The sequence below is a fragment of the Sturnus vulgaris genome, chromosome 20 (genome assembly GCF_052056855.1).
Source record: "Sturnus vulgaris isolate bStuVul1 chromosome 20, bStuVul1.hap1, whole genome shotgun sequence".
Classification (NCBI taxonomy): Eukaryota; Metazoa; Chordata; class Aves; order Passeriformes; family Sturnidae; genus Sturnus; species Sturnus vulgaris.
In genome coordinates, this window is record NC_142262.1 from 6,887,732 (window position 1) to 6,914,485 (window position 26,754).

General features: G+C 43.1%; 1 protein-coding gene across 2 annotated transcripts in view; it reads left to right on the plus strand.

Annotated features, from left to right (window-relative positions):
- The window catches only part of SAP30BP (SAP30 binding protein), a 30,294-nt gene that overhangs the window by 1,010 nt on the left and 2,530 nt on the right, over window positions 1-26,754 (plus strand). The window contains exons 3-10 of one of the 2 annotated variants that reach the window (XM_088176481.1): window positions 2,305-2,352; window positions 14,899-14,941; window positions 20,911-20,999; window positions 23,395-23,486; window positions 23,939-23,999; window positions 24,491-24,542; window positions 24,936-24,994; window positions 26,184-26,268. In XM_088176481.1, the coding sequence (XP_088032607.1) occupies window positions 2,305-2,352; window positions 14,899-14,941; window positions 20,911-20,999; window positions 23,395-23,486; window positions 23,939-23,999; window positions 24,491-24,542; window positions 24,936-24,994; window positions 26,184-26,268 (529 nt within the window). The remainder of the gene's footprint in view (window positions 1-2,304; window positions 2,353-14,898; window positions 14,942-20,910; window positions 21,000-23,394; window positions 23,487-23,938; window positions 24,000-24,490; window positions 24,543-24,935; window positions 24,995-26,183; window positions 26,269-26,754) is intronic. The other variant, XM_088176482.1, reaches the window with a different exon arrangement.

A 26,754-nucleotide genomic window follows, 5' to 3' on the forward strand; every position in this document is an offset into this window, starting at 1 on the left:
AGGATGTGTAGTTCTGCCCTGGGTCTGGGGGAGTGAAACAATAAGTTTGAAGGGGAAAAGGGAAAGTTCTCATCTCCTTTCTTTATTGTCACCCTTTTTCTTACCACTGTGTTATCTTCTCCCTTTTCCAGTTCTTTCTTTTACCACATAGCCACAACCCCAGGGCTACTCCTCTAACTCTTCCTCACTGAAATCTGCTTTGTGTGTGTTAGATCAGTCTCTTAGCAGACACTATTTTCTGCCATCTGTCTGCCCAAGTAGCAGCCAAGAAATTCCTCAGTCTCTTGTTCCTGCTTTAAATTCTGTTGCCCCTGGTGTCTCCCTTAGCAAAGCAGTAAAGTTTTTCTACTGCTTCAGTGATTCTTCTTTCTATATCCAGCACTTCTAGACTGTTTCAGTGAGGTCTCTCTAGTTCAAAGGAAGCCCTGTGTGTGATCCAGGGGCTTGCCAAGGTCAGCTGTGTTTAGTTAGTATTGTAAAGGGGTTGTAAATGCAGTGGTTTTATTGCATACACAGCTTTTGGGGCAGGTTGCAGCTGTTCAGGAAATGAGTGGCCATCAGTCAGTCACTCTGGTGCCAGCCAGTGCATCTTGCATAGGTCTGTGGTTACAGTGCAGGTTGTACAAGTTACTCTCCTTTTTTTTTTTTCATTAAACATTCTCTGAGCAGACTTGAGAACTTCCTTGGCCTTGCTTTTGCTGGTAGCTCATGGGGGTTACGAGTTGTTTTTAGAAAGCAGGATGAGGTGGACTCAGACTGTCCTGTGCTTTGCTCTGTACAACTCAGTGGGTGTTTTAACTACTTTAACAGTGACTGAAAAGCCTCTCTTTTTATTCAGAGCCATTTCTCAGTAATGCTGCTTTGTTTGTTAATGTTGTTACTGCTTGCTAAGTTAGAAGTTTATGAGAGCTGTTTCAGTTACTGTCTGCAACATTGACAATTCAACCCGTTATTGCTTTGATGAAAATCACTTTTATCTATATAATAGAGACTGTAGAGGGGAGAGCAATTTCATTTGTGATAAACACCAAGTTAGTTGGTTCTTTTCTAGTTACAAACTCACTGTATGAAACCTTTGGCAGTCTGGACTGAATTATTGCCATATGTGCATCTTTCAGAAAGGGAAAGTGGAGAGTAGCTGAAGTGAAGGAGTTGTGTCTCACATCTGTAACAGAGGCATCTTAATTCAGTCATTAAAACTTCCTGATGTTACTGTGTGCTCAGTCTCTAGCTTGTCTTGTCAGAACTGGCTCGTGTGTCAATACTTCCAGGTGGGCAATTCCTTGTAAACTCTTCCTTTCAGTTGCACCTCTCTTTCACTTTTTCTTTTGTTTCCCTTTTTGAAGCTGAAACACCAAGTTCTTGTTTTGGGGCCAACATTGAAATTTGTGGGAAACTTTGGAAGAAAAACCATTTTGCTGAGTTATGTGAGCATGAAAAACACTTTCTGCTCCTCAGATTTGTTTTGAACCCAGAGGATGTGCTTATGTCTAGAAGCAGGGGTACCTGGAGGATGCCCAGTGAGGGGACAGCAGCAGGTTTACTGCCACTGGGGACCAAACTGGAGCTTCCTGCACACCTGGTGTGCATTTTCACACATTGTTGTAGTCAGTATTTTAAGTTTTCACAGGGCAGAAGTTCCCCCAGTTCTTTGGTTTATTTCTGGTTCATAAAATAAATCTTTTAAAAATGGAGATTGTTACCTGAAATTTGTCAGTGTTCCCTTCTGTGGAGGTTCACAGCATCTGCAAGCAAGGCACAAGAGCTCTGCAGCAGCAAGGAGGTTGTGTCTGCTGGATCCCTGGAACTTGGTGCTAGGCCAGACCCTCTCCAAGCCTGCATGTTTGGTTTGGTGGCAGGCCAGCTGTGTGTCCTGTGTGTGTTGCTGATGCTTGGGACTATCACAGGTCTTGCAAATGCTGCTTTTTCTGTGGGTACTGCTGAACAGAGGCTCTTCAATCACCACCTGCCAACTGGATGGGACAGAATTATCAAAGGACAAATGCTTTTTCCCCCAGTTCTGCTGCTTCTTGTTGTCTAATTCTGAGCATTCCAGAACTGCATGAGTTTTGTAGGGACAACTGCTACTGAGTGATGCTTTTGCCTACAAAACCCCCAAAACCAAACAAACACTTCCTCCCCTGACTGTAGGACTTATTTGCTGGTTATGAGTGGGTGGGGCAATACTACCCTCCATGGAAAGGGTCTTGGCTGCTGCTGGGCTGCTGAATGCCCTTTGCTGTAAGTTCAGTTACTTGCCAGGTCTGCTCTTTAAGCTTAATCCTGTAAATTCTTGTCTTGTAGGAAGATGACGATTCAGAGACTGAAAAACCTGAGGCTGGTGACCTAAAGGTATTTGAAAGTGTGGTCTGGTGGTGGTGGGGAAGCTCAGTACAAGAGGAGTAAGTCTTAACAGCATGGCTTGGTGTTCATTTGTGATCTGTAGTTAGTTCCACACCTTTTGTAGTTTTAACCTGTGTTTCTGACTTTACTTCTGGCTTCTGCCAAAGGCATTTAACAGATCACAGGCTCTGAGTCACAATGAAGGTCAGCCTTCATGAATTTGGTCATGTTGTGCATTAGATCTGAAGTTTGCTGACAGCATCTCACCTGTTTTGCAGTGATGTGGGAGGTGCAACATCCATACAGAATTCTGTATGACCAGCGTTAGTTGGAATAATTTCTTCATTTAGAACAAGTTAATAAATGATCCTGTGCTCTTAGAGCCCTGGAAGGTGTCAAAATCAATTCAGTTCTCTCCAGCTCTGTCCTTCTGAATGAGGCAGTTTTGTAAAGGTCATAGATAAATTTAAAAAATTGAAATAAGATCCCCAGATAATAGCTATTATCATAAATAATTGAAATCATCTTTGTCTTGGGATTTCACCCTGTTTCTGCTGAACAGCGGGTGTTTAACAGCACACAGGACATGGATCAGGCTCAAAGCTGGAGGACAGAAGACCAAATCCATTTGAAACCATAGACAACTGTGTTTGAATTTTTTATGTCAGTTCAGTAGAAGCAGCCCTGTTCATCAGAGATGCTGAGTGATGAACAATTGCAAGGGCATTTATTTTATCCAGCAGCTTCTTCAAGGATGCAGACAGTCCCTAAACTGCTGCAAAAACCAGAGGGCTGTGCTGCAAATCAAAATTCTGTAGAGAATTTGATTTACCACAGGGCTTTGATAGGCTAGGATGAAGGCAAATGGATGTGTTTAGCTATTCTATTTGAATTAATTTCATAGCAGCACCTTCTTCCAGGTCCCACAATATTCTTATGGATTTACAGTGAGACACAGCTGGAAATCTTGGCAGCTGCACTGCAGCTGGTAAAGTCTCAGTGTGTGGAATGGCTCCCAGGCAATTGCAAATGGAATATATTGTCTCCTTTCCTTGTTGCAAGAAAGATTTTTTTTTTTTTTTAAAGAAATGAAAAGGGAATCTTTCACTTTAATCCTTTTTCTACTTCTACATTTTTGCCGTGGTAAACATGCTAGCAATATGTTTCTGTAAAAACTGCTGGATTCAAATGTGTACTGTGAAATAAAAACAAGGGATTTCCTTCGAAGATAAATTTGGTGTAAATCAAGCTTTTGAAGTTGTGTAGTAGGGTCCTGTTGCAAGTGTGTGCATTTCTGTCTTCTCTGAAAAGGCTGTAGGACTTGAGGGCAGTGGAGAATAGGTCTGGCAGAGAGAAAGAACAGAATGAGACTGTGGTTGCTCTTATCTGAGTAGTCATACATGACAGAAATTCACCCCTGAATTGTGTGGTTGCTGCTTTAATATCCCACTGACATTTCATGTTGGCTTGTTTAAAAAGCTTCTTGATTTCAGTGAGTTTGGTGTGCTGCTGTCCAGGTGCATTTTGTGCTTCTGAAGAAAAGCCACACGTGGCCACAGAGCAGCATTTCAGCTTCAGTGAGGAAGCAAAGAAATAACGAAAGTATTAAAAATAAAAAGCATTTTGTATCTTTGTAGACTGTGCAGTATTAACTCTGCAAGAACTGAAAACGTGAATTAAAGGAAAGAAATAAAACAAAGGTAAAATGTAATTCCTGACATCCCCGTGTGGCATGAAAAATGAGGATTTGAGAAGAGTTAGGAGGGAGGCAAAGCTGAACTGAGTCTGAAACTCAGAAGTTTCAAACTTCCATGTCATCCTTAATAGATGTCTTCAAACACAAGTGAAAAAGGGAATTGTCTCCTGTGGCCTTTAGGGTTTTCTGAGTGTGAGGTCCCAGCTGCAGAGCCAGCTGGCACTGGGCAGGGTGGGGCTGTGGAGCAGCCCAGTGCCCTGCCGGGGTGTGGCTGTGGGGACACGGTGCAGCTGCACCAGCCACGCTGTTAAGAAATTCACTTGGGATGGGAAGAGCTGGAACATCCCTGTGGAAGTATTTGTACTTGGGGCAGCTGCAAATGTTTCCTATCCCCTTTTTCCACCAAGTGGCAGTGTTCACCATCCTCACTGCTCGGAGCTGGCAATGTCTGTGACAGCTAACAAGTGTTGTAGTTACTGTACATCCAAAGTTCAGCAAAAAGGGACGCCCTTGATTATAACTTGCTAACACTTTTGGGTAACTTAATTTTGTTTTGAACCTGCAGAGTGCTGTAGTTGTGCCTTCACAGTTTCATGGAGGCATCAAAGACCTGGAAATGTGTTTAAAGAGATTCCCCATGCTCTTTATATATGGCCAGGACTTTTCCAAGGTCTGAATCTGACCATGAGCAGAAAGTAAATAATTTAAAAAGCATGAATGAATTTTAAAAAATGCAGTTCATCAGTTAATTATAGTCATTTCAAGCCTTGAAGATTTTTTTTTTGCTGGTGTTTTGCCTGTGTCCCTGCTGTGAATGAACTATCTAGAGTTTATACCTTGAATAATGGAGCCAGGTTGTGTGGAGCAGTTCCCTTGTTGCTGGTGCATCCTGTGATTTGGCACTTGGATAGTGCCAGACACAAAACCTCCAGAAGGGTCAGTTGTGGATGGAGTCAGAGGAGACAAGTGGGGAATGATGGGAAAGTGGGGAATGGTAAAGTGATGATAGGGAGAGTGGAATTTGGATCCTGCCTCAAATAGCCCCACTGGGAAGATATTTATTTTGTATTTGTCTCAGATTCTTCTCTTGATCTCAGAGAATCTGCCCCTCCTTGTTTTTGATGAAGGGAAACTCTGGCTGTTCAGCCCTAGTTCCTCACTGGAGGGGAAGCCAATACAAGATGCTGGTTGGGACTGCAGCTTTCCTCTGGGTTATTTTTTTTGCCAAGGAGCAAGTCACAATAAGCTTTCCAAGTTCTAACAGTTGTGATGTCAAACTGCTGTTTTCTCTCTGCTCTTGGCGAGATAGAGAAGTTTTTATACACCTGTTTGGAGGAAAAAGTGTGCCAGGAGGAGGAGAATATTTAAGCCTCATCAGTCACCTGGCAGCATTCTTCCAGAGCAGACTTCTGGCCCATGGAATTCATGTTACTGAGCATCTGTGAGTTATTCAAAAACACACCGTGCTTGCAGCAAAAAGCAGAATCCTTTTCTTTAAGCAGCAGATTCAGATATTCAGGTGTGTTCAGTGGCATCCTGTAACTGCATTTTGAAGTGCTTCAGGCACTCGTGGGCAACTGGAGATTCAAATCTGGGTAGAATTAACTGCTCTTCCAGAAATCAAATCTGGATGGATGTGCTCAGGCTCTGGGACAGGGCAGGTTAGTGAACCACAATCACTTTTTCCTGAGCAGTCAGCAATTGTAAAGAAGCATCTTCCTTAAAAGCACTTTAGAAACAAAACCTTCTGTTTTGAAGGAAAAATAAATAGGCAACAAAATCTGTTGTTTAACAGCGATGTTAAAATCGTGAAATCCACAGCCTGGATGAGTTCTTTGTGCCTTTTGCTCAGCTGCTGGAGCCCTGGGCACAAACTGAAGGAGGTTTGGGGTTGGGTGTGAAATGTGGTGTTGTGCTGGTTTGGCAGGACAGGGTTAAATGGCTGCAGGGGGTGCAGGTCGCTGGGGCTCTGGTTACAGCCTTGGTGTAGTAACAAGATACAAGCTTTCAGAGCTCACTAAATGCACCAGCCCTGCTGGAAAATGAAAAATGAACCTTAAAATATTGACCTTGTACTCCAAGCCTCTCCTGAGCAGTTCTGTGCTTCATACTGGAGGGTTAGATGAATAAAAGGTTGCAAGTGTTGATCAAGGACAGAGCCCAGCCCTGCAGCTTGGCTCCTGGAGCGTTCCCAGAGGGAAATCATTAACTCTTGAGCCTTGATTGTTGTATCAGGACCAGCCAGTGCAAGAAAGCTAAGAAATTTGCCACTCCCTTGGCAGGTGAATGCCTGACACATGGTGGAAGTTTTTAAGAACAGGTGGCTACTTTGATGTTTTTCTTTCCTTTTGGTTTTGTTTTAAAGGGTCCCCTCTGGGTCCTGGACGTGTTGTATGGAGAGGCAGCCAAACTGGGATCTAGCAGAAGGCTGTCAGATTTTGAGAGGAATACTGTACCTCTAAGCATGTCTGAGTACCTCCTCTTAATAATCATCAGCTCTTTATTATGTTTAGCTTTTATTGATCCAGCATACCTGTAAAGTAATTCTACTGTTATGATGTGTAGGTGTGTACTAATACTTAGAGGCTTTTGACTGCAGTGGGTTTTTTTATCTTGCCTACCCATTAACCTGTTTGTTTAACTACCAAAATTATCTTGATTTAAAGTAAAAGTGGTAAGTGCTGAGAACCAATAAATGGGTGTGTGTGCAATTATGTAATCCCTGAAATTAACTCTTACTTGGATAAGGCATATTAATTTTTTCTGAATTCTCCATACAATCATCAAGCCAGGTTCTCAAAAAATGCTTGAACCTGCTCATTAACTTTCATCTCAGGTGTAATTATTTTGCTCCAAAGAAGGGGAAAAGTATGTTTGGGAAAAGTTTTATCCTTAATGTGGCCTTGCATTATGCATGGCTGTGAGCATTCCTGCAGAAACAATTTCAAAGCATGAACTGTGCAGTTCCCAAGGCCGGGGTCAAGGTTGGAACTCCAGTGGTTTGTTTCCTCACTCATTCCTTTGCCTGGAAGCACACCCTGAAGGTGCCACTGATAAGCACTCAGATTCTTTTTCTGTGTTTTAGCTTCCTTTTAACATATTTGTGTGAAATGCTGTCAGTGCTTCCAACTCCGTGTGGTTTTCCCTTGTTTCGGGTTTGACAGATGCTTTTTCAGAGCTCTGTGGAGAGAACTGGAGAGTTCTGCAGAGTTTAGAGGGGAGTAGAGGTAACTCAGCTGTTCTCTGCAGTGCTACAGTCAGTGCCCAGACATGAAACCAGCAGATACCTGGTTCCCATTTTATCTGGGTGAACCTTGGCTGTTTCCAGAGAATATCACAGGCAGTCAAAGCTGTTCTGCATGCAGGAAGTAAAACAACATTTGGCATCTGGGATTATTTTGCCCCTTGCCACACGTACTCCTGTCTCCAGCTCTGTCTGAGAGGGAGACAGATCACAGCCTTGGAGCTGGAATACCTCCTGGAGAGCTCCTGGCTTCCATCCAGCTCTGGAGCTGTTTGGAAGATGAGACATGTCCGTGGACATGCTTGTTCCTTCCTCCCCGCCGGGCATACATGTTGCAGCAGACTCTTCACTGCCTGCAGTACTAAATACCAGGGATTATTGACACAGGTGTGGCTTGCCTTCCTCCAAAGAAGAGCCAGGCTTGTTCTGTTTGTCTTTAAACTTGAAGAAAAGTCCTTTCTGGAGCTGCTTCCCCTCGCATATTTCACCTGATAAAGGTCTGAGTTCTTCAAGTCCAGCTCTGTAGCTGCAATTATTTCTGGCGGCTCTTCTGAGTGTGCAGGTCTGTGCATGTCAGAGTGAGAGGCTGAGCAGTCAGCACAGATGGAATATTGCCTCCAGTACCAGCAAACAGCTGAAAATAGCTCCTTCCAGCTGCCCTGGTCTGGGTACAGAAGGAATAAAATCCGGATAAACTCCATGGGATCCATTCATGGAGGAATGAGTTTCTCACTGAGGATATTTGCTCTTACACCTTTGCCTCTACTCCAAACCATGGAGAATTTTTAGCACTATGTGCTAGGAGAGAAAGCTTGTGCAAGAAGTTAATTTTGTTAACTCTCCTGAGCCTTTCCTTTGCTGCTGTGAGGCTTCTGAATTTTCACAGCCCACCTTCACCTTCTGCTTAATTCTGCACTGCAACAAGCTATAAAAAATAAAATCATCAGAGTAGCTTGACACCTGCAGCCTTGTCATGTCTTGCTGGTACTTCACCAGTGAATTTCTGTTTCACTGTAGGAAGCAGAAGTGACTTGAAAGCAGAATTTTTGGGCTGTGCAGATCAAGGACAGTCTGCTGGGAGCTGTTGTGCTGTGAAGGGAAGCAGGTAGCTTTGGGACCAGGCTCCACTGGGAAGCAGGTGTTATTAACTCCACATGGAAAGTAAAAGTTCTGGCACACAGTTCTTTGGAAATTACTCCTAACAAATAATCTTTGTCAAATATTGAGATAGCATATGTCAGGTGAATAGAGTCAAGTTTCAAAGAAGCTATTTAAGGGCTTTATTCTATGAATGCTTCCTTTCTAAAGCACTTTCTCACTGAAATGTTTTGCCAGGTCTTGATTGGGATTTTTTCAGTGGGTTGTTCTGTTTTTTTCACTTCATTAATGAATGTGGATTTTTAGATGTAATTTAGCTGAAAAAGTAAAAGGCAGTGTCAGCTAGACACATTTTGATAGGGAATGTCTCAGGAGTTGACTCTTTGATTTGTTCTTCCTTCCCTTTCTATCTGTGACTGCATCTCCAAACAGATTTGTAAAGCCTGTACATAAGTATCACTGAAGGGAATGTATCAGGTTTTTTTATTTCTTATTTTACTTATTTCTGAGCTGCTGGACTTCTCTTAGTATCTAGATCATGGTCCCTACAGGTTTTTCTTAGTTATATTTCTTATGCTGAACTGGGCACTTTGCCTGGAGCTATGTAGCAGAGCTGGCAAACAGGATATGGCTGTAGGAAATGTGCTTGTTTCAAGCTTTCTCTTGGGATTCTCCTCTCTCACAATACAAGAAAAAAAAAAAAGAAAGGGTTGGGGAGGAGGAGGAATAAAGGCATTATACTCCTGTTGCCTGGCTTTCTCTTGCCCAGACTCTAAATGCACTTGACATGCACTCTGTTTGCTGCCTTCAGCCTGGGTGCACACCAACATCAGGCAGATCTGGGGAGCAAGAAATGAAATTGTTGTTGTCATGAACTTTTAATATTAAATGAGACATTTCTGGCGTTCTGTTCCCATAAGCACTTCTGATCTTTGTAGAGGAAAAGCAAGAACATAATTGCTACCATGTTCCTTTAAAAAAAAGAAAATAAAGGGGAGAAAATAAAGCACAATGCAGGCTTTGGGGTTATCTTTCTCTTGCTGCCTGCACGATGTAGATGCTTCACCTGTTTGCTCTGGCAAAGCCAACATCACTATTGGCTTAGACACCTCTAACACTTTCTGCTAAGTTATGGTTTCTTTCCATCATGCTCAGCCAAATGAGGCTGTTTGTGTGTTGGGACTACAGGAAATTTTCTGAATTGTAGAGAGGAGGGAAAATTACAAAAACTTGTTGCTGGTACTTGCTCAGATTCAAGAAATCCACTGTAACAGCTGTTAAGAGCCAGATCCCCTGGCTGCTGGTGGAAGGACTGTACTGAAAAATTCTCTGCAACATCTTCAAACTAATACACTCCTTGACAATGATGTGACTGGTCTGTACATTTTGTTGCAGTTTAAACTGGCATTAAATTTATGTGACAACACTCAAGTGGGAGAGAGAAAAGATTTTGCAACACGAGAGCATTCACTGAAAAAAATAGAAAATGTGGAGGAGGAGAGACTGTCTGAGCTAGTTGTTTTTAATATTACCTGGAAGTCAGTGGAAAAATGAAGCTGCAGGATTCAGTTGGCTGCAAGTCTGGGAATGCAGCTGAGTGGTGGCAAACCTGGCATCAACTTCACCATTTCTTAAAATGAGCATCTTAGTTAAAGTCATCAGGGTCTGGTTTTGTATCTTCTGCCTCCCTCTTGAACCCTTTGTCCTGGTAGTTTGAAGTGCACCTGCACTGACATGTGCACCTGCTTCTGCAAGAATTGCTTGAATTTGTACCTTGTGGCGACAGTTCGTGCCAGCAGTTATGTTGGATTTTATGGATCTTGTTTCAGCAAGTATTTAGTGAGCATTGTTTCAAGTCAGTCCATTCTTTCCATTAAATAAAGCTGTTCTGGGCAAGCCTGTCCAAACTGGAATTCTTCAGTCTCAGATTCATATTGTTTTGCTTCCTTCCTTTAATCTCTGTTCCATGCTGTGATGATTGTGTTTGGTTGTTTTTATTTTCCATGGAGCCTGAGCAGACACTGTTTTTTATGTAACTGGATGGAGCCACTGTAGGACTGAAAGATGGTTTATATTTCACCCCAGTGAGGTGAAAGCTTCAGACAAAATGCAGCACTTTCCTTATGTGTGTGTACACACACTCCTTCATCTTGCTCCTCTTTAACTGATGATGATACATGCAAACTGAACCAGCACTCTGGGTGCTCATGGGCCAGGCTCTTGCAGGCACAGTCATCTTGTCCAGGGCTTGAAAAAAAAAAAAAAAACACATTTGTCTTGGCAAAGTGGAAAAAATGAAAAACCTTTTCCTATACTCAAACAGGATTAGTAACAGCATTAGCATTGTCTGCTATCAGTGAGCTGATGTGCACAATTGTTCTTAGAAGCACAGAAGTCTATGAAAAAGATGTGGTTTGGGGTTTTTTAAATACTTTGTCCATAGCAGTTTGTGCTCTTCAGAGTCTGCTCTTTATTAGTCTCCAGATCAGGGGAAAGGAGTCTCCCTCCTGCTTGTTTTTGTGTTTCTGGTCTTCTTCCAGTTTGGCTCTGGAGCACTGTGGCATCCCTGGACTCCTTTCAGTGGCTCTGTTGGAGTGAGGTTATCTGGCTTTGGGCCCTTAAACTGTTGGTCTTGTGAGATCAAGGCAGAGTAGATGGCAGCCAGAAAATCAACTTGCTGAGTGCATGATAAAGCACAGTACTGCTTTTTTGCTTTTTTTTTTTTTTTTTTTTTTTTTTTAACTCAGTCAAGCCAGAAGTGAATTTAGAGTTGCTTCTGTATTCTGTACAGATTTTCAGGGTTTTGATTTGTGAAAACTCTGCGGTACAGATGCCACTAGCAAAGTCTTAATCTTGTTATTGTTTGAAATGTCTCAGAATTAAAATGGAAATGAACCCTTTAAGTGATGCCTTTAGCTATGGGATGCTTGAAATTTCTAATAATTTCATATATTTACTCTGATAGGGAGATTTGACATAAAATCCCTCCTAATGGAGCTACTCACATGCTTGATTTTCTGCTCCATGTGAGATACTGATACATAACCCAGTAGATATTGGTGATACAATCTACAGAGAGATCACCCTTGCCTAAGTGGATTTAGGTAACTACCCTATATAAAATTCAGTTACCTTCAAATTTTCCATTGTTTAAATGCTTTGGAATTCCTTTAGAAATCTCTCATCCACACATAAATATTTCTTCTCTTTCATAACCAAAAGGTAGCAACTTTTCAGTATTTATTGTACCTTATTTTTCCACTTGGTGATTCTCCATTTCATTCCACTTAATGGATTAGATTAGATCTGCAGATTTGTGGTTTTTATGCTGTCTTTCCTAATCAGTTCATTGTACTCATCATTTGTCTCAAACTTCAATTAGCCTAAGGGAGTGTAGAACAGTTCTCGTTGTGTGATTGCTCTGCTGGAGGTTTTTAGAATGTTCTGGATCTTCAGTAGATACTCAGAAGTTTGAACAAGACTTCTTAAACCTTGCATCTGCCAAACTTTGGTCAAGTTGTTGATGCTTGCCTCGTAGTTTTCAACAGCAAGCCGAGCAAATATGAACAAGCACTGTAGGAGAAGTTGGTCATCCGTTTGTATTTTGAAGGCATTTAAGAGGTTTGAAAGCAGCCTGGGTTAGTGTTGATGTCTCCAGCTTGTTCAGGATGGGTGGAGGTATGAAGGAACTCATCACTAAGCAGAATTCCTGTCCCCTGGGCAGTGAGGTGTGGCTGCAATGCAGTGCTGAACGTGTTTGCTTTTGCTTGGTGTAGCTCTGGGCTCTCTGATGTCTTGGCTGAGACCTGCAGCTGTGGTGGCAAAGTGTGGGCCAGGGCAAAACACTGGGGCCTGATTTAGCCTGTTATAAACGGGTCACACTCAAAGGATGCAAATTAAAGGAGAAAATTCTGGTAAAAGCAAACTTCCTGATGATTGTAGAAGGTCATAGAATATACTGTTTAACACATCTGACATTGCAGAGATCTTTGTTTAATGTAAGGTACGTGACAGGAGAGGGTTTGGCCATCAGATTCTCTCTCAGCTTATTACTTCATGTTTCCTGAGAGCTGTGTGCTTATGCTTGGTTCTAACTCCAGGCATACAGGAGACTTGAAAATGGGCTTCTGGAAAAGTCAGAAATTCAGCACAGCCCCCTGCAAGGCTGTTAGTGACCCAGATAAGGCAGCCAGTGTCTAATGCTCCTGAATTTGTCTGTGCCACCGGGTTGCTTAAGTGCCTGCTTGGCAATATTGCTATTTTGGGGGGTTATTTCTCTTGCCCTTGAGGACAAGTAGGCAGAAGGAGATGGGGAGCATAATGGAATAATAAATACAGTGCTGGGTATGAGGAAGGATCAAGAGGTGCTCAGGAACACAGCCTGTCTCTTCCACTTCCCTCTCAGTTCCACTTACAACTTTCAAGAGATGGGAATGCAGGATGTAGTTTAGTCAAGGTTGGAGCTGAAGCAGTTCCCTCCTTTCACCTCAACAAACATTTGCTTGTTGTCTCAAACCAAGGTGAGAAAGAGTTTTAATTACCCATCTAGCGAGTTGCCCCCTGAAAGGGAATGAGCAGCCTCTGACCACGTGTGTTTACTGCTGGTGAGTCACTGGATGTGCCTGGACAGATGTTACCTTGCATCTGCAGCTCTGTGAGCTCCTCCAGCCTTCGTGCTCATCTGGGTTTATCTTCACAGCCCATCCATTACCACAGAATTGCTTCCACTTCTCCAGTGGTGACCTCAGTCCCCACTCTCAGGCTGTGAACTCCCCATCCACGTAGCTTTGGGGAGAGCACAGTTTGGATTCCCTGGATTCCTGTCCAGTGCTCTCACTAAAGAGAACTGCTGCTTTGGCATGAAGTTTTTGCTTAGAAATGTCATGTTCCTGTTTAATTTTTTTCTCTCTTGCTGCTGGAGGCCCTGGGAGAAGAGCTGTTGGTGCACACACCAGAGGCATTGTCTGAGACAGGCTGGAGCTGTGACACTTCAGCCATCTCAGAGGGGCCAGGGCCAGCTGGCCAGGGAAAGATGCATGTTCCTCTGTGCACTTCTTTCTTTTTCTGAAATAGCCTTAGCCTTGTGTTTTTGTGATCCAAGTGTACTAATGCAGAAATAGTGCTTTCCTTTTTTTTTTTGTATCTCTTCCATGAATGGCTGTAAAAATTCCCTGTAGCAGTCAGTGCTGCACAAAGGATTTGTTTTTCTGCTTCCAGAGGGCTTTGGCTTCTCTGAAAATGGGTCATTTTCAGCGTGAGTTTGGCACAGGCTGTTCCCACATCTGGCTTGGTGACCTCACTGCTCTCTCCTCACCTGATGCACCTCTCACCTGACTGGAAATGGAGAAAAGCAGGTTGTCAGGGTGCAGTTACCAAGCAGCAAGGAGGCAACATTCTGTCAGTGTCAGGTTCAATGAATGGCTTCAGTGTTTGGAGGCACTGAGGAATTTTGGACAAACAGTCCAATGAGTCACAAAAGGTCTTTGGGAGGGAGGGAGGCAGGGAGAGAGGGCAGTGTTGGGATACAGCTGGTACTTTCAGAAACTTTATTTGTGCTGAACTTGATATCTCTTGTGACTCTCCTAGGATCTCCCAGAAGCACCAAAATATTTGGGTGTTGTTCTCAGTATGGTGAAACCATATTTAAGAGTGTCTTATCCTACATAATGCCCCCTGCTCAGCACACTCTGCTATAAACATCTGCAAATGAAGTGTCCTTAATTTCTGTAAGGCAAGGATTAGCTGTGAGGAGATCTCCAAGCCAGTGGAGGTTGCCCTTGAGTCTGTGGTAGAGCAGGTTGGCTGTATCACTCCTGGAAAGCAGCAGCAGGAGAACTGACAGTGGGATCATCCTTCTAAAACAGGAACACAGGATCTGCACCACCACACACACACATCTGGCAAACCTCTGCAGCCTGGGACCCTGCAGAGCTCTGGGAGGCTGGAGAGGCTGATCAGGAGCTGCCCTGAAGTCACTGAGCTGTGGCTCTGGGACATGTGGGCTGTTGTCACATTGCTCTGGGGAGTGCACCAGGCTGATCCTGCTCAGAGCACTGGCAGTTGCCCTGGCCTGTGGTTGGCATTCCCAGGACTAAAGGAGTCTCCTTCAGGCTGGGTCCAGCCTGTGCTCACATAACTGTGCTCTAAAACACTGACTCCTGGTTGGTGCCCAGGGCCAGTCATCAAAAATAAACAATATGTGGTTTGATCTGTTTTGAAGAAATGCTTTGAGTGCAGCAGTTTCTGTAGAATTCCAAAGGAATTCAATGTCCAAGACCTGGTGAAACAAAGCCTTAATTCTCTCATTAAATTGAGCTTTGCAAAGAAATGGAGCATCCTGTTAGACTTTGACTTTCCATGGTCCAGACACTGTCCTCTTATCTAATAAATTGTCATTCTTAATTTTTATTTTATTGTCTCAGGATATAGCCATAAATTTATAAATGAACAAACAGCGAAGCTTTCTAGGTTGGAGGCATAACTCGATTAAAATCTGTTTGTACCTTCTTTTTTGCAGGAATTCTCAGAAGTGGAGAAAAGAGATCCTCAGGAGCTAGTTGGTAAGTTCACTCAGAAGTATTTATTCACAGAGTTTTTTTCAAGATAGACCTTGTAAATCCCACTTTGTAAAAAGCATCTTCCCTCTGCCCTGGCAATGCTGTAGTTTCAAGTACTGCCTGAATATCTTCAGTGAACTTCTCTGGGAGAAAGGTTTCATGCCTAAAAAGATGAAAATAAATTCATGTTTAAAACATGTATGTAAAGGGCAGTGTTGGTGTTTTTCTAGATGAGCTTACAACCAATAGTGTAGCTTTGTCTAGACAGAGCCAGTGGAACCAGAAGTGATGAATTTTTTCTGTGGCTTCCAAAACTTACCAAAAAATATCCCTATTTAAATGTGAGCCACTTGGAGATTTACAGCTGCTGTACTGACATGCTGTACTGTGTGTTTTCTAATGGTTACTAAAACTTACTTGATTTTTGTAACATCTCATTTATTCATTGCACCATTATTAGATTTGTAAAGTCCAGGGTTTTCAGCGTGAAATATAATCCTCTGTTTGGTCTCTTTGGAGTTCCACAGAAACTGTATTTTATATTGCATTTCTGACTGTCTTGAACTGATCCTCTGTTCCTGAGGTTACTCCTGCAGTTGTAAGGTATCATATTATAATATCATTAAAACTAATGATTTTGGAAGTTGCTTCATTTCTCAAATCAGTTTGCTATTTCAGCCATAAAATGTGATAAGTGTAAATTAAGGTGGTAAATACTCAGGTGCTCAGCTTTGACTTCTACAGCAGTCATCACTGAAGTCTGGGATTTTAAAGTCCTTTTTAGTTGGCATGCCCAGACTTTGCAACTGCTCTATTGGATTTTCTGCCTTTAGAGGGCAAAACTGCTTCAGCCAATCTCTTCATCAAATGCAACAGAAATCTTTCTCCAATCCACCCATCTGCCTCAAAATGCACCCTGGAAATATGGATGAGACAACAGCATTTGGGGTAAAAAGTACAGCAAAATCTCTCGAAGCCAACTGTTCTTTTATTCTGTATTTTACACATGGGTGAAGCTGTGCAGTTGTGAACCAATGTAGTGGGAAGTCCTTTCTTCCTGAAGGTGTAAGACTCAGGTTACAATTCTGTTCTTTTCCCCCAGTGACTGGCCAGACTGGATTTCTTTGTTCTCACTATGGCCGAGAGCAAAGGGTTTAAAAGCAGCACAGGGAGCACTTGGTAGTGTGACAACTCAGGGGTGAGCAGTATGGGAGGGTGTCAGACCTGGCTTGAGATGTCTGCAATCTTATCTTTAATATTCTTTCCCAACAGCAGTGTGCAGGCTGGCTCTGTGCAGATCCAGGTTAGTAGAGGTCAGCATACCTGTCATGCTGGATTATGTAGGTCTGTTCCATTAGACCATATCTTATCTAGCTGAAAAGGAACTGTTGCAAGGACTTACAGTTGGAGTAATGTAAGAACCCCTCCCTTTCTGGAAAATTGGACTTTGACAGTTAAAATTCTTTAATGGAAAAAGGTGCAAGATTTTCTGACACAAAGCAAGTAACAGCTCCAATCTGGGCACCTCAAGTTTTGTCTATCAGTCTGTGGAAGTCAAGGTCCTCCTAGAACAGTTTTCTACAACTGCTTTTTGTAATAAAAGTGTAGAGGCCTGCCCTTCTCAGAAGATAACCCTACATTTTTCAGCATCACCTTTATTAAAGTCTATGATTGTGCAGTTGCTTAAGTATTAAATAAATGTAGGCTCCTGCCAAAAGCACTGTTTGTGTTTTACCTCCCCCGGATGCACAATAATGTTGGAGCAACCCTAGGAATCAGAGCCAGCTGGGATCCATCTTCACTGCTTTTTTTTGTTGTTGTTTCTTTTTTTTTTTTTCTTTGTGAGGCTTCCAGCTGGATCCATTCCCTGGTGTGCTTAGTGCATGCTAGGTGGGCACTGGGGTTGGCACAGAGGAAACAGTAGGGATGAGCTGCTGGGTTGTCCTGACTTATGCCAAAGCAGTGATCACATAATCAATGGCTGACAGAATTGAGAGGGAAGCTTTCAGCCCCCTGGTTGAGAAGGAAATATGTGTGAAACTTATTTTCATAGATTCTTACATCAGCATTCTCCTTTTGGGCTTTTCATACCACTCTGAAGGGTTCATGGTGCTGCCACGACATTGCATTTGCTGTTTCCTGCAGCCTTGCAAATGATACTTTTAGGATGTAGGGTTTTTTTGCCCTGCAGTTCTTTGCAGCATGATTGTTTACCTTTTGGATCATAAGAAATGTTCTCTCCAGCCCTTGGGATATCTAAGCACAAAGTCAGGGTTCATAAGAGCAGAAAGTATGGCTGAGTTGCAGGTCTCCCTCTGCATTTCTCAGCCCGTGGAGCAGAAAGGGACCTGGTGTCCTTCCATGGATGAGTGACTCACTGGCATTTTGTTGTCTCCAGTTCTTCCCTGTGATTTGGCTGTTCTGGTGCCAGAAAATCAGAACCCCCCCACACCCTGGTTTATGCCAAGCAGCCTTGACTAGAGTGCCAGGGAATGCAGTTTTAGAGACCAGGCACCACCGGTTTGCATCTCTCCAGGGGAAACCCTTGTCACTCTGATCACTCTTTCCTTGTTTTTATTTGTATAGGGTGACCTTCAGAAACAAACTGGCACCTGAACTGCCTCTAATCCCTTATGTCTGTTTCAAGCACAACATATAAGTGACCCCTGAAGGGGACAGGAGTTCTTCATCCTACCTAGGAGCAGCATTAATCCAAGAGCCATGATCTGTACCATGTCTGTCCTGTACATCCAGCTCCTGTGCTCTCTGTTCTTTTGGTTTTCTCTGCACTAGGAAAACATTCCTGCCCATCTGTAGGAAACAAAATCCCTGTGTGCTCTCTGTCCATGTCTCCAGCACAGCCTTTGGAGTGAGAGCAGTCATTTCCTTCTGGAAGTGAAGCTCACAGTTTGCACTGTGCCACTTTCTCTCTTGCTGTTGGATATAGGTCACATAATCCACCTATCTCAAACTGAAGCACATTAAATGTAGCATTTCCGTTTAGTTTTCTGCCTCACCAAGATGAGGTGAGCAAACAAACATCCTTCCCTGACTGCTGAGGTGCTGAGTCTTTGCAGGACACCCCTAATATTTGCTGTGCATGGCCTGGGAGCAGAGGAGTGGCTCTCCTTTACCACAGTGCATGTACTGACTGTACAAAAGCTACAAACACCTATTGCTTGTGCTGATGAAGGTTTTAATTTTTAGGTCAGCTTATGGCAGGAGAATGTATGGTCTAAGCACCAGCAACAGTGTCCTTTAGCAGCAGGATGCTTTCAGGGGCAGTGGCCTCTGCTTTCTTGAACCCCCATCTGACTCATGGGATCTGCTTCACAGCCTTAGTTCTTTGTCAGGACTGAGAATCTGATTGGGGAAGATATTTACTTAGTGTGAGCCAGAATCTGGGTGTGCCTGGGGTGATTAATTGTGCCAACAGCCACTTCCTGAGGTCCACGCTTGGAGATCCTCTAGGCTGTGAGCCTGCAAATCACAGGGCAAATGAGGGGCTGGAGCCAGTGTCACTACCTGTGACTCATGTCAAAGTAAAACTTTGATCATGGCAGGAATAACAGGATGCACAGAGCAATTGGATGTATCCTGTGAGGACACACCTTGTGAGCTGTTCAGTGAGCTGCAGTTATTGCTGTAGAGATGGTGGAAAGCTGCCCTCGGGACTTGGAAAATGTAAAATGTGTTTTACAGGAGCGTGTGGCCATACATGCGAGTGCCAGGATTTCTAGGGAAGGAGCTGCTGTGAAGATGCTGTGGGTTCAGCCATTCTATCTGTTTAGGGAGCAAGTTTGAGGACTTGCTGGAGGGCATGGATAATTTGTACTTCCTTACTGTAAATAAGCCCCAAGGGGTTAAACTCACCCTTAAACTCACCCTTTTCTTCCTAATGATGTGGTATCTCAGTCTGGCTTTAAAGTGATGAAATAACTGACTAATGCTGCAAGTTTGTGCTCAGTTTATGAGGTGCATGTCCTGCCTTGCTGCTGGCAGTGTTCAGCTGCCTCCAGCTCTGGTGGGATTGCAGGAGGCAAAGATTCCCTAGTTCCAGTTCCTTGTAAACCATTAAAAGATGCTTCCCCCCATAATGCTGATAAAGGATTGTTTTCATAAGGCTTAAACAAAAGAGGAAACGAGCACCAATCTGAAAAGTCATGCATCAAAATATATTGTCTCATTGGGAGCTCTTGTTCTGCCTCCAAAATTATTTATTTTTCAAGGGGGCTTTGAATGGATTGCTGAAGATATTCTTCTGACTTGGACATTTTTTTGCCAGTAAAACAGAGGTCCTGCCCAGAGTTCCTGAGTTTATATGAGCACACAGTTCCCCTTCCCATAAGTGTTTTGTTTCTCTGGCTCATCTGCAAAGACAAGGGAGCCTGTGAGACGTCTGATGGGGAGCTAGGCTTGATTTTTAAAATATATTTTTATTTCAGGTGCTTTCTTTGCCTTATGAAGTCTGGATTTAATGGCCTTTTAAATTTTTTTTTAATGTTTCTGCTGATGCTGTAAACCTCTTAAGCCATTAATCAGCTTTTACCTTTCCCAGCAAGCCTTGTGTGCTGTGTATTATCCACACTGCTGTCTTTGCCACTGTCTTTCTGGCTTTCCTGAAGCTCTAATTAACCCAGAGGCCTCCCCATCCCACCAGCAGCTGTAACCTGTAATAAATGTGTGCCTTGTTGTCAGGGAGCTCCCTTTGCCTGCCTTTCTTTGGGGACTCTGGCAAGCTTTCCTCCTTCCATAAAGGCTCCCACTTGGTAAATGCCAAAGGACACTTTTTGTTCGTTACTGGCACTGCTGAAGAATTTAACCCTCAGCAACATCTTGATCAAAGAGAATTGAGTGGTGGCCTGCCAGCTTTTCCTCTCCAAAGGATGTTGTCCTTAGTGCTTCATATTTTTACAAAGGACATGGAAACTGTAGCAGCACTGATCATGTGTGGTGTTGTTTATCTGTAGCCTCAGCTCTGCAGAGTTCCAGCAGCTCTGTCTGGCCTTTGGGACCTCCTGGCCTTCATTCACAGGAGCTGAGCTCTGGGTGCTGGAGCTGCAGCTCAGGCAGCTTTTTTGAGGAATGTGGAACTGAGGAGCTGCACGAGTGAAAAACTTGCTTGATGTGACTTCTGTGCTGCTCTCAGGTCTCTTATCCACTACAGAGCAACTCTGGGAAGTGTTCCCTGGACAAATTATGCTTGAAAACAATCCCAGCTGCTTAAATGAGGCACAAATCTCTGCTCCAAGGCTTGGCCAGAAAACTGCCTGGGTTTCCCATAGTAGTGGGAAATTAGCAAGCAATGAGGGGAAATGTGGCTGTTTCTTTTGCTGATAACTCTGTAAACTAATTTTTACAGGGCAATCAGGTACTTTAGTAGTATATCCCAGTACAAACAGCTGTGGAAATTTGGCAATCTGGACTGGGCTGTTCCCAGTCCTGCAGGACGAGTTGTTCTTTCTAGCAGTAGTCTGTCTCTGTAAGCAAAGATCAAAGTGCATGGTAAGGAAGTGTTAACTTAAAAATGAAATGTAATTTCTTGTGGTTAATTCCTGACAGCCTTGGGGAGCATTGTTCCCTCCTTGAACCATTTTGGTTCATCCAGGTATGTCCTGAGCTAAATAGTCACCAAGTGATTATCTCCCCCAAAATGGCAAAGAGCCAGACTGCAGAAAATTGATCCTGTGCTCCTCCACATGCATGGTCCAATTCTCCCTCCAAGAGTGTAGGTATCAATAAAACAAGCATCACATCTCTCTTCCAGTGACCCAACCTTTAGGTTCTTTAGTTGCTTCTTGCTCAGCACCTTGAAAACACCACAAGTACCAGTTGTCAGCATTCTCATCACCTTTGCCTTGGATTCCCAATGAGGGAGTAGTGCTGACAAAGACATAAAACAAATTTAATGACTTGTATGGCTAAAATTCCTGTCAGTAGTGCCAGAACTCATCCCAGTTTGCTCTCTCCAGCTTCTTTTTCAGAGAGAGTGCGGAACATGTCTCCAGATGAGATCAAAATCCCTCCTGAGCCTCCTGGCAGATGTTCTAACCAATTGCAGGTTGGTATAAGTCCACTTCATCTATTTTTTTTTTTTTTAAGATTTGTAGTTCAGAGCATATTTGGGAACCTTGCTCAGTAATTTTGCACAAGGCAAAGCTCCAGCAGTAAAGCTGGTTTTTACCACTCTGAGTTTATGAACACAGCATGTTAATGCTTTAGGCTTTACAGCAGTTCTAGTTTAGGAATCTCAAGGTAGCTTTAAGCAGTTTTCCAGCCTCTATGGGTTACTTATGCTTTAAAACAACTCTTGATCCCAGCAGTGACACAGAAGCAATGTTTGCTGTCAGGGCTGCTTTCCTCTTACCTCAGCAAATTCAGCTCCCTAGCAAAGAACAAATTGTTTTTCTATACGGGCCCAAAATCCCCTAAACTGGAATAGTTGAGGCAGCAGTGCCTGGATTCCTTTTCCACCTACATGTCTCTGGATGGTAAACATTTAGAGGGAAGGCTGGTAGCTTAGAGGCAACAAAAGAGCACAAATGCATGTTTTCTCTGGTGCACACCCAAATAACAGCAGTGACCAAGTTTGCAATAACTTTCTGTGTTCTCATTGAGTGCAAATGAAAGATCAGGGACTGCTGTGTCCTAACACACACCTGAGTTTTAACTCTGGTTTTCTGCCCAGCAGAAATACAAATAAAGAATCATTCCTGGACTGCTCTGTAAAGTAGCCCCTAACATGCAGTGGTGATTCAGAGTGACTCACCATCCAGATGATGCTTTCTTCTCCACACACCATACCTGGGCACACCCAAACCTCCTCTAGTGCTGTAGGAGGATTTTACTGTTCTGATATCAATGAACTGGAGTGTGTTAGACCTGAGGAATGCACAGAGCTTGACAGGGCAGACAGAGTAAAGCAGAGTTTTTCCCCTTTGACAGCAGTTTAGTGTGCTACATCAAAGGGGAGCTTGTCCTCTGTTGGCAGGTCAAACCACATCTTAGAGCACTTTGAGCAAGGAGATGGGATTGTTCCTTAGAAATGCAAAATGTTCTGGGCTTTTCACTGGTGGTTTGCTCTTTTGTCAAATTTTTCCTCTGATAAACTGTATTTTGAACTCTGCCAGAGGGAAGATTTCTTATTATAAAATTGACTGAGTAGTTGCCCATCTGTGGACTTGGGCAATCTCTTTGCTGCTCCATGGGGAGGGGATAAAAGGGAGCACCTATTCAATCATTTCTACTCCCCAGATTCAGCTTTTTGCAGTTTATTCCTTCAAACCTCACGATATGTGTGCTGGACGTGGAGATTGTGTCATTTCCTCTTGCTGACTTTGTGACAACCTGATGAAAATTTATCTTATAGAAGTTTTTTTTTTAAGGTTGTTGAGTTCCATATCAGCTCTTAACAATCCTCCTTTATTCAGGCTGCAGCAAGCCCTTAAACAATAGTCAGCTCTGTGTTTGACTGTCCAGGGAGGGAGACATGAAGTGACTTATCCAGAAGCAACAAAGGAAAATTGACTCAGCTTCTCCCATCCTGAAAGACTGAAGGCCTCTGGTCTTGTTTTGTGTGCCTCTTGCACATGAGAAATTGCTGTCATAAAGAAAGATGATGGAAAGAGGATGTTTTAGAAGTACCACTTAACTCTCTGATCTGTCTGAAATCTCCTGCCCCTGCTGTCCCTTCACCATCACCAGAGTAGGAATACTTTTACATACTTTCATCCACTTTGCTGAGGAAGGAAAAACTCATGTTTGATATGAAATCTTTTAGCCTTTTTGGAGAGTAGACTGCTTGACATCTGCAACCTGAGTCAGTTAAGTTGCCTTTGGCATGGGCTTGTGCCTTGTGGGTGATGGGAAAAGAGAAGCTGATTCCATCTGACTGATGGCAAAGCAGGGATTTATGAGCACATTGTTCCTGAGAGCATTTGGTTGCCAGTGGGCACCCCCAGCAATACCTGATGTTCACACTGGGTTTAATTCTCCAGCACAACTTGGCTCTGGCTCTGCCTGGGTAACAGATGAGCAGGATCTTTGCCCTGTGGGCTGTGTAGCCCAGCTGCTGTTTCTCAGTTGTTCACCTGAGGCTGCAGGTGGGTGTTGGTGGTTGCTGTGAGTTGTGGGACGACCTCTGGATTCCAGAATTGGCTTCTCTGTGTCATGGCTGTAAAGGGAAACAGCAGAATGGGAAGGAGGACACTGCCATATATGTAGATCTTTAAGCACTAAAGCCTTCAGTAAGTGCAAAGATAATTCCTTTTCCAGTTAAGTAGTTTATGAAGGTACTTCAGGCATTCAAGGAAAAAGTGTCTCTTAAGCAGCCTGGCCCTGGTGTAAAGGTCTGCTCAAGGAGGTCACTGGTTCAGTTGGCTTCTCTCCACATGTAGGAGTCAGCTGGTGTGCTCCTCCTTTTCTTCCTGGCTCACCCTATAACCTTTCTCCTCTAGGATAAAATTCAAAAGCTGTATGAGAGGAAAGTGAAAGAGGGCATGGATATGAACTACATCATCCAGAGGAAAAAGGAATTTCGTAATCCCAGGTGAGCCACCATCTTTTCATGTCACTACAGCACCACAGAGTAAATTTGAAGAATCTTCTTTGTTGGAGTTGTGGCAGAAGGATCCTGAAGAGGAAGGACTACTGCTTACAAATTGTCTTTCTCAATTTTATGACTGAAACAGTAAAACTCTTCTTTTTGTTTGGTAAAGCAGCAGCTGGAGTTGGTGTGTTGGTTAGATTTTAAATGTGAAGGCTCAGGATGAAGTACTTTAGAAAATGTGACTGTTCTGGGAGCTGGGAGATGTTTTGGGGAGTAGGAAATACTGTGGATAATGGGGTGTCACATCCATCATTGCAGGTGGAGCTTCCCAGGTTCTCATTTCACTTTGTAGTATGAGGAGGTGACAACCTCTCTCTGTTGACACATCTGAAATTCTTCTGTTCCCTCCTACCTCCCTGGTTCTGTTCTGACCTCTTGCTTTTCCTTTGCAGCATCTATGAAAAGCTGATCCAGTTTTGTTCCATTGATGAACTCGGTACAAATTATCCAAAGGTGAGGGGAGTGCTTTTGCCTGGAAAAGGAGTGGGTAAAGTAACATACAAGTGTCAAGTCTCACCTCAAGTTTTCTTGAGCCTGCTTGCTTAGAAGTCCTGTAAGACAACCTCAGTCTGAGCCTCTGCAGTGAAGTGAACATTTTTGTGTAGCACTGAGCCTTTGCTACAGTGATTCTGCACAAAAACTGCTGAAGTGTGGAGGTCTGAATGGAACTCCTCGAGGGGGGAAAGAAGAAGCTGAGTAGCAGAAAAATGCATGACTTACCCCAGCATCCTTTTTGCTTCAAAGCTGTTTCTTCATTGACAACTGACCATGGTCCCATGAAGGAAGGTCTGATGAGATCTTTGTGTCACTGGGATGCAGGAAGAAATCAGTGATGATTCTCACTGTCACCTCTGATTATCATCAGAGAACAGAAATACGTAAAACATTTTTGCACTGGGTTTCTGTGGGAATAGCTCTAATCTGATTTATTTCTTTCTTTTCAGGACATGTTTGATCCTCATGGCTGGTCAGAGGATTCATATTACGAGGCACTAGGTAATTCCAGGAAGTCTCTCTTTTTTTGTCCTTGCTTAGGTCTTTGTGTTTTGTACTTAATTAACTGCACTGGAGTCTTCACTTTCTGTATAAATAAGAAGTCATCACATGTTGCTCTTCAATGACTCCATTCTGGTTGGATGTGCCTGAATGTTATTGATGCTTCATCAGTTTGGAAAGGCTTTTAATTTAAATTGGTTCTGCAATGTTTTCATCTCTCAAATAATTAAATTGGTGCTGCAATGCTTTGATTAAAAAGCAGCAGTTGCTTTCAAGACAGTTTAATTTTTCTGTATAGAATTTGAATCTATTTTTTTTATCATGGGAAGTATGTGAATGAGAACTATAGAATTTTACTGTTCTTAGTGCTTCACATCTTCTGCTCTTTCTCAGCTAAAGCCCAGAAGATCGAGATGGACAAACTGGAGAAGGCCAAGAAGGAACGCACAAAGGTACCCACTCAAAACCTAAAGAGATGCAGGTGCAGGGTTTTGTTTCTTTCCCTGCCGAATTTCAATCTATTGCTTTGCTATTTCTGTGCTGCAACTGCTTGTTTTATCCCACATCTCTCCTTTCTTCTTGTATGTCTTTTCCCAAACTGCACAGATCAAGTTATTTGCCCTTCCTTATAGGTCCATTTATAGGTTGTTTATTCCACTGGATTTCCTGCTGTTTTGTCAGTATTTTTAAACCAGAGCTCTAAAAATGGCATTCAGTAAGTCAGATACAGGCTAGATAATGAATAAAGAACAGCTTTTTCCTTAATTTATGACATTTTGCCTGGTGCCTAGCCTAGTTAAAGCTTAATTTCCTCATCATGTCTCAGTGTGAGAAAATATCTGCTTTCTGTTCTCCGTGATATTGCCTTGTTGCATCCAATTTCCAGAATAGGCTGGGCCTATTTTAACTTTGTGCATTTTGTGACAGTTATTCTTAGATATGCCCCAAAAAGAGCACAGACATGCTTTGGAAGAGATTTCATTCCTGTCCTGTGTTTCCTTTAAATCGGTGGCTGGCATTAGAACGTGTCTAATGTTAGAGATTTCCACCTAAGCTGCAGAAGACTCCTTCCATCTCCAGTACATGGAGGGTTTTTCATGCAGTGCATGCTGTGTCTTGCTGCTTGTTTTGTTTTTTTTGCACAGTAGCCCGGGTATCTGATCATGCCCTTGCCCAGATCTGCAGTTCTGAGGCTGCAGTGCTGTTGGAGCTCTTGTTGCCAGGTTTCCTGCTGTGATGCAGTCACAATAAATTGTGCAAGCAGGGACTTGCCTTGCATGTTCCTTAAAGGAAAACTAATAAGAACTGCTAACTGAATAAATACAGTGTTTAATATCCAGGATCTGTCCTGTCTGAGCTGTATCAAATCTTGTGCTTGTACCAGTTGAAAAACACATTTTTATTGTATCAGACTTGGGAGCTGGGTTGCAGCTTAATTAATCCTTAACTTCTCATGGTCTGAACTCTGTGTCTTCCTTCCTGCATGATGGGCAGCTCAGAGGCCAATCCACTGTCTTACATCACATTAAAGCTGTTTTTAAAAAGAACAGAGAGGTGCTGTGGGTTAAAAAAAGGCTGTGTATCTTAACATTTCAATTTTTTATCTTCTCCCATTTCTCCTGTGTGTCTCTCCCTTCCCAGATCGAATTTGTGACTGGCACTAAAAAGGGTACAACAACAAGTGCTGCTTCCACAACCACCACAACATCCAGCACCACTGTGGGAGGTAAAGAATAGCTGTGAATGTACCCCTTAAGCTGCAGTTATGCTGGGATTAGTGCTTCCTAAAGCCTTAATTCTCCTGTAGCTCTTTAATGATCCTGTATATAATGCAAGGGAGTGTTTCTGCTAAAGGGTGTTGGACTAGATTTCCTCTAGTCCCTGTATTCCATGGCTGTACTTCTGGAATGAAAGACTGGGGCCAGGTGGGATAATGAAGGGACTTAGTGGGTCAAGAAGCCTGCTGCTGTCTGGTTGTAGAGTATTCCTGGGACTGACAGATTTTGAAGTTTGGAAACCATGGAAATCATTCTCCTGCCTTGGAAACTGAGGGGAAGGGAGAGGAACCACTGGAGGCTGATGAGTGTGTCAGTGCCTGTAGCTGAGCAAGTGGGATATGTGTGCTCTGTTGAAATGAAATCTGCTTTGGGGCAGGGAGTGAGTGATCCTGTCTCCTCTTTGGCTGGAGTTCAGGTCTAAAGTTCTACTCTGA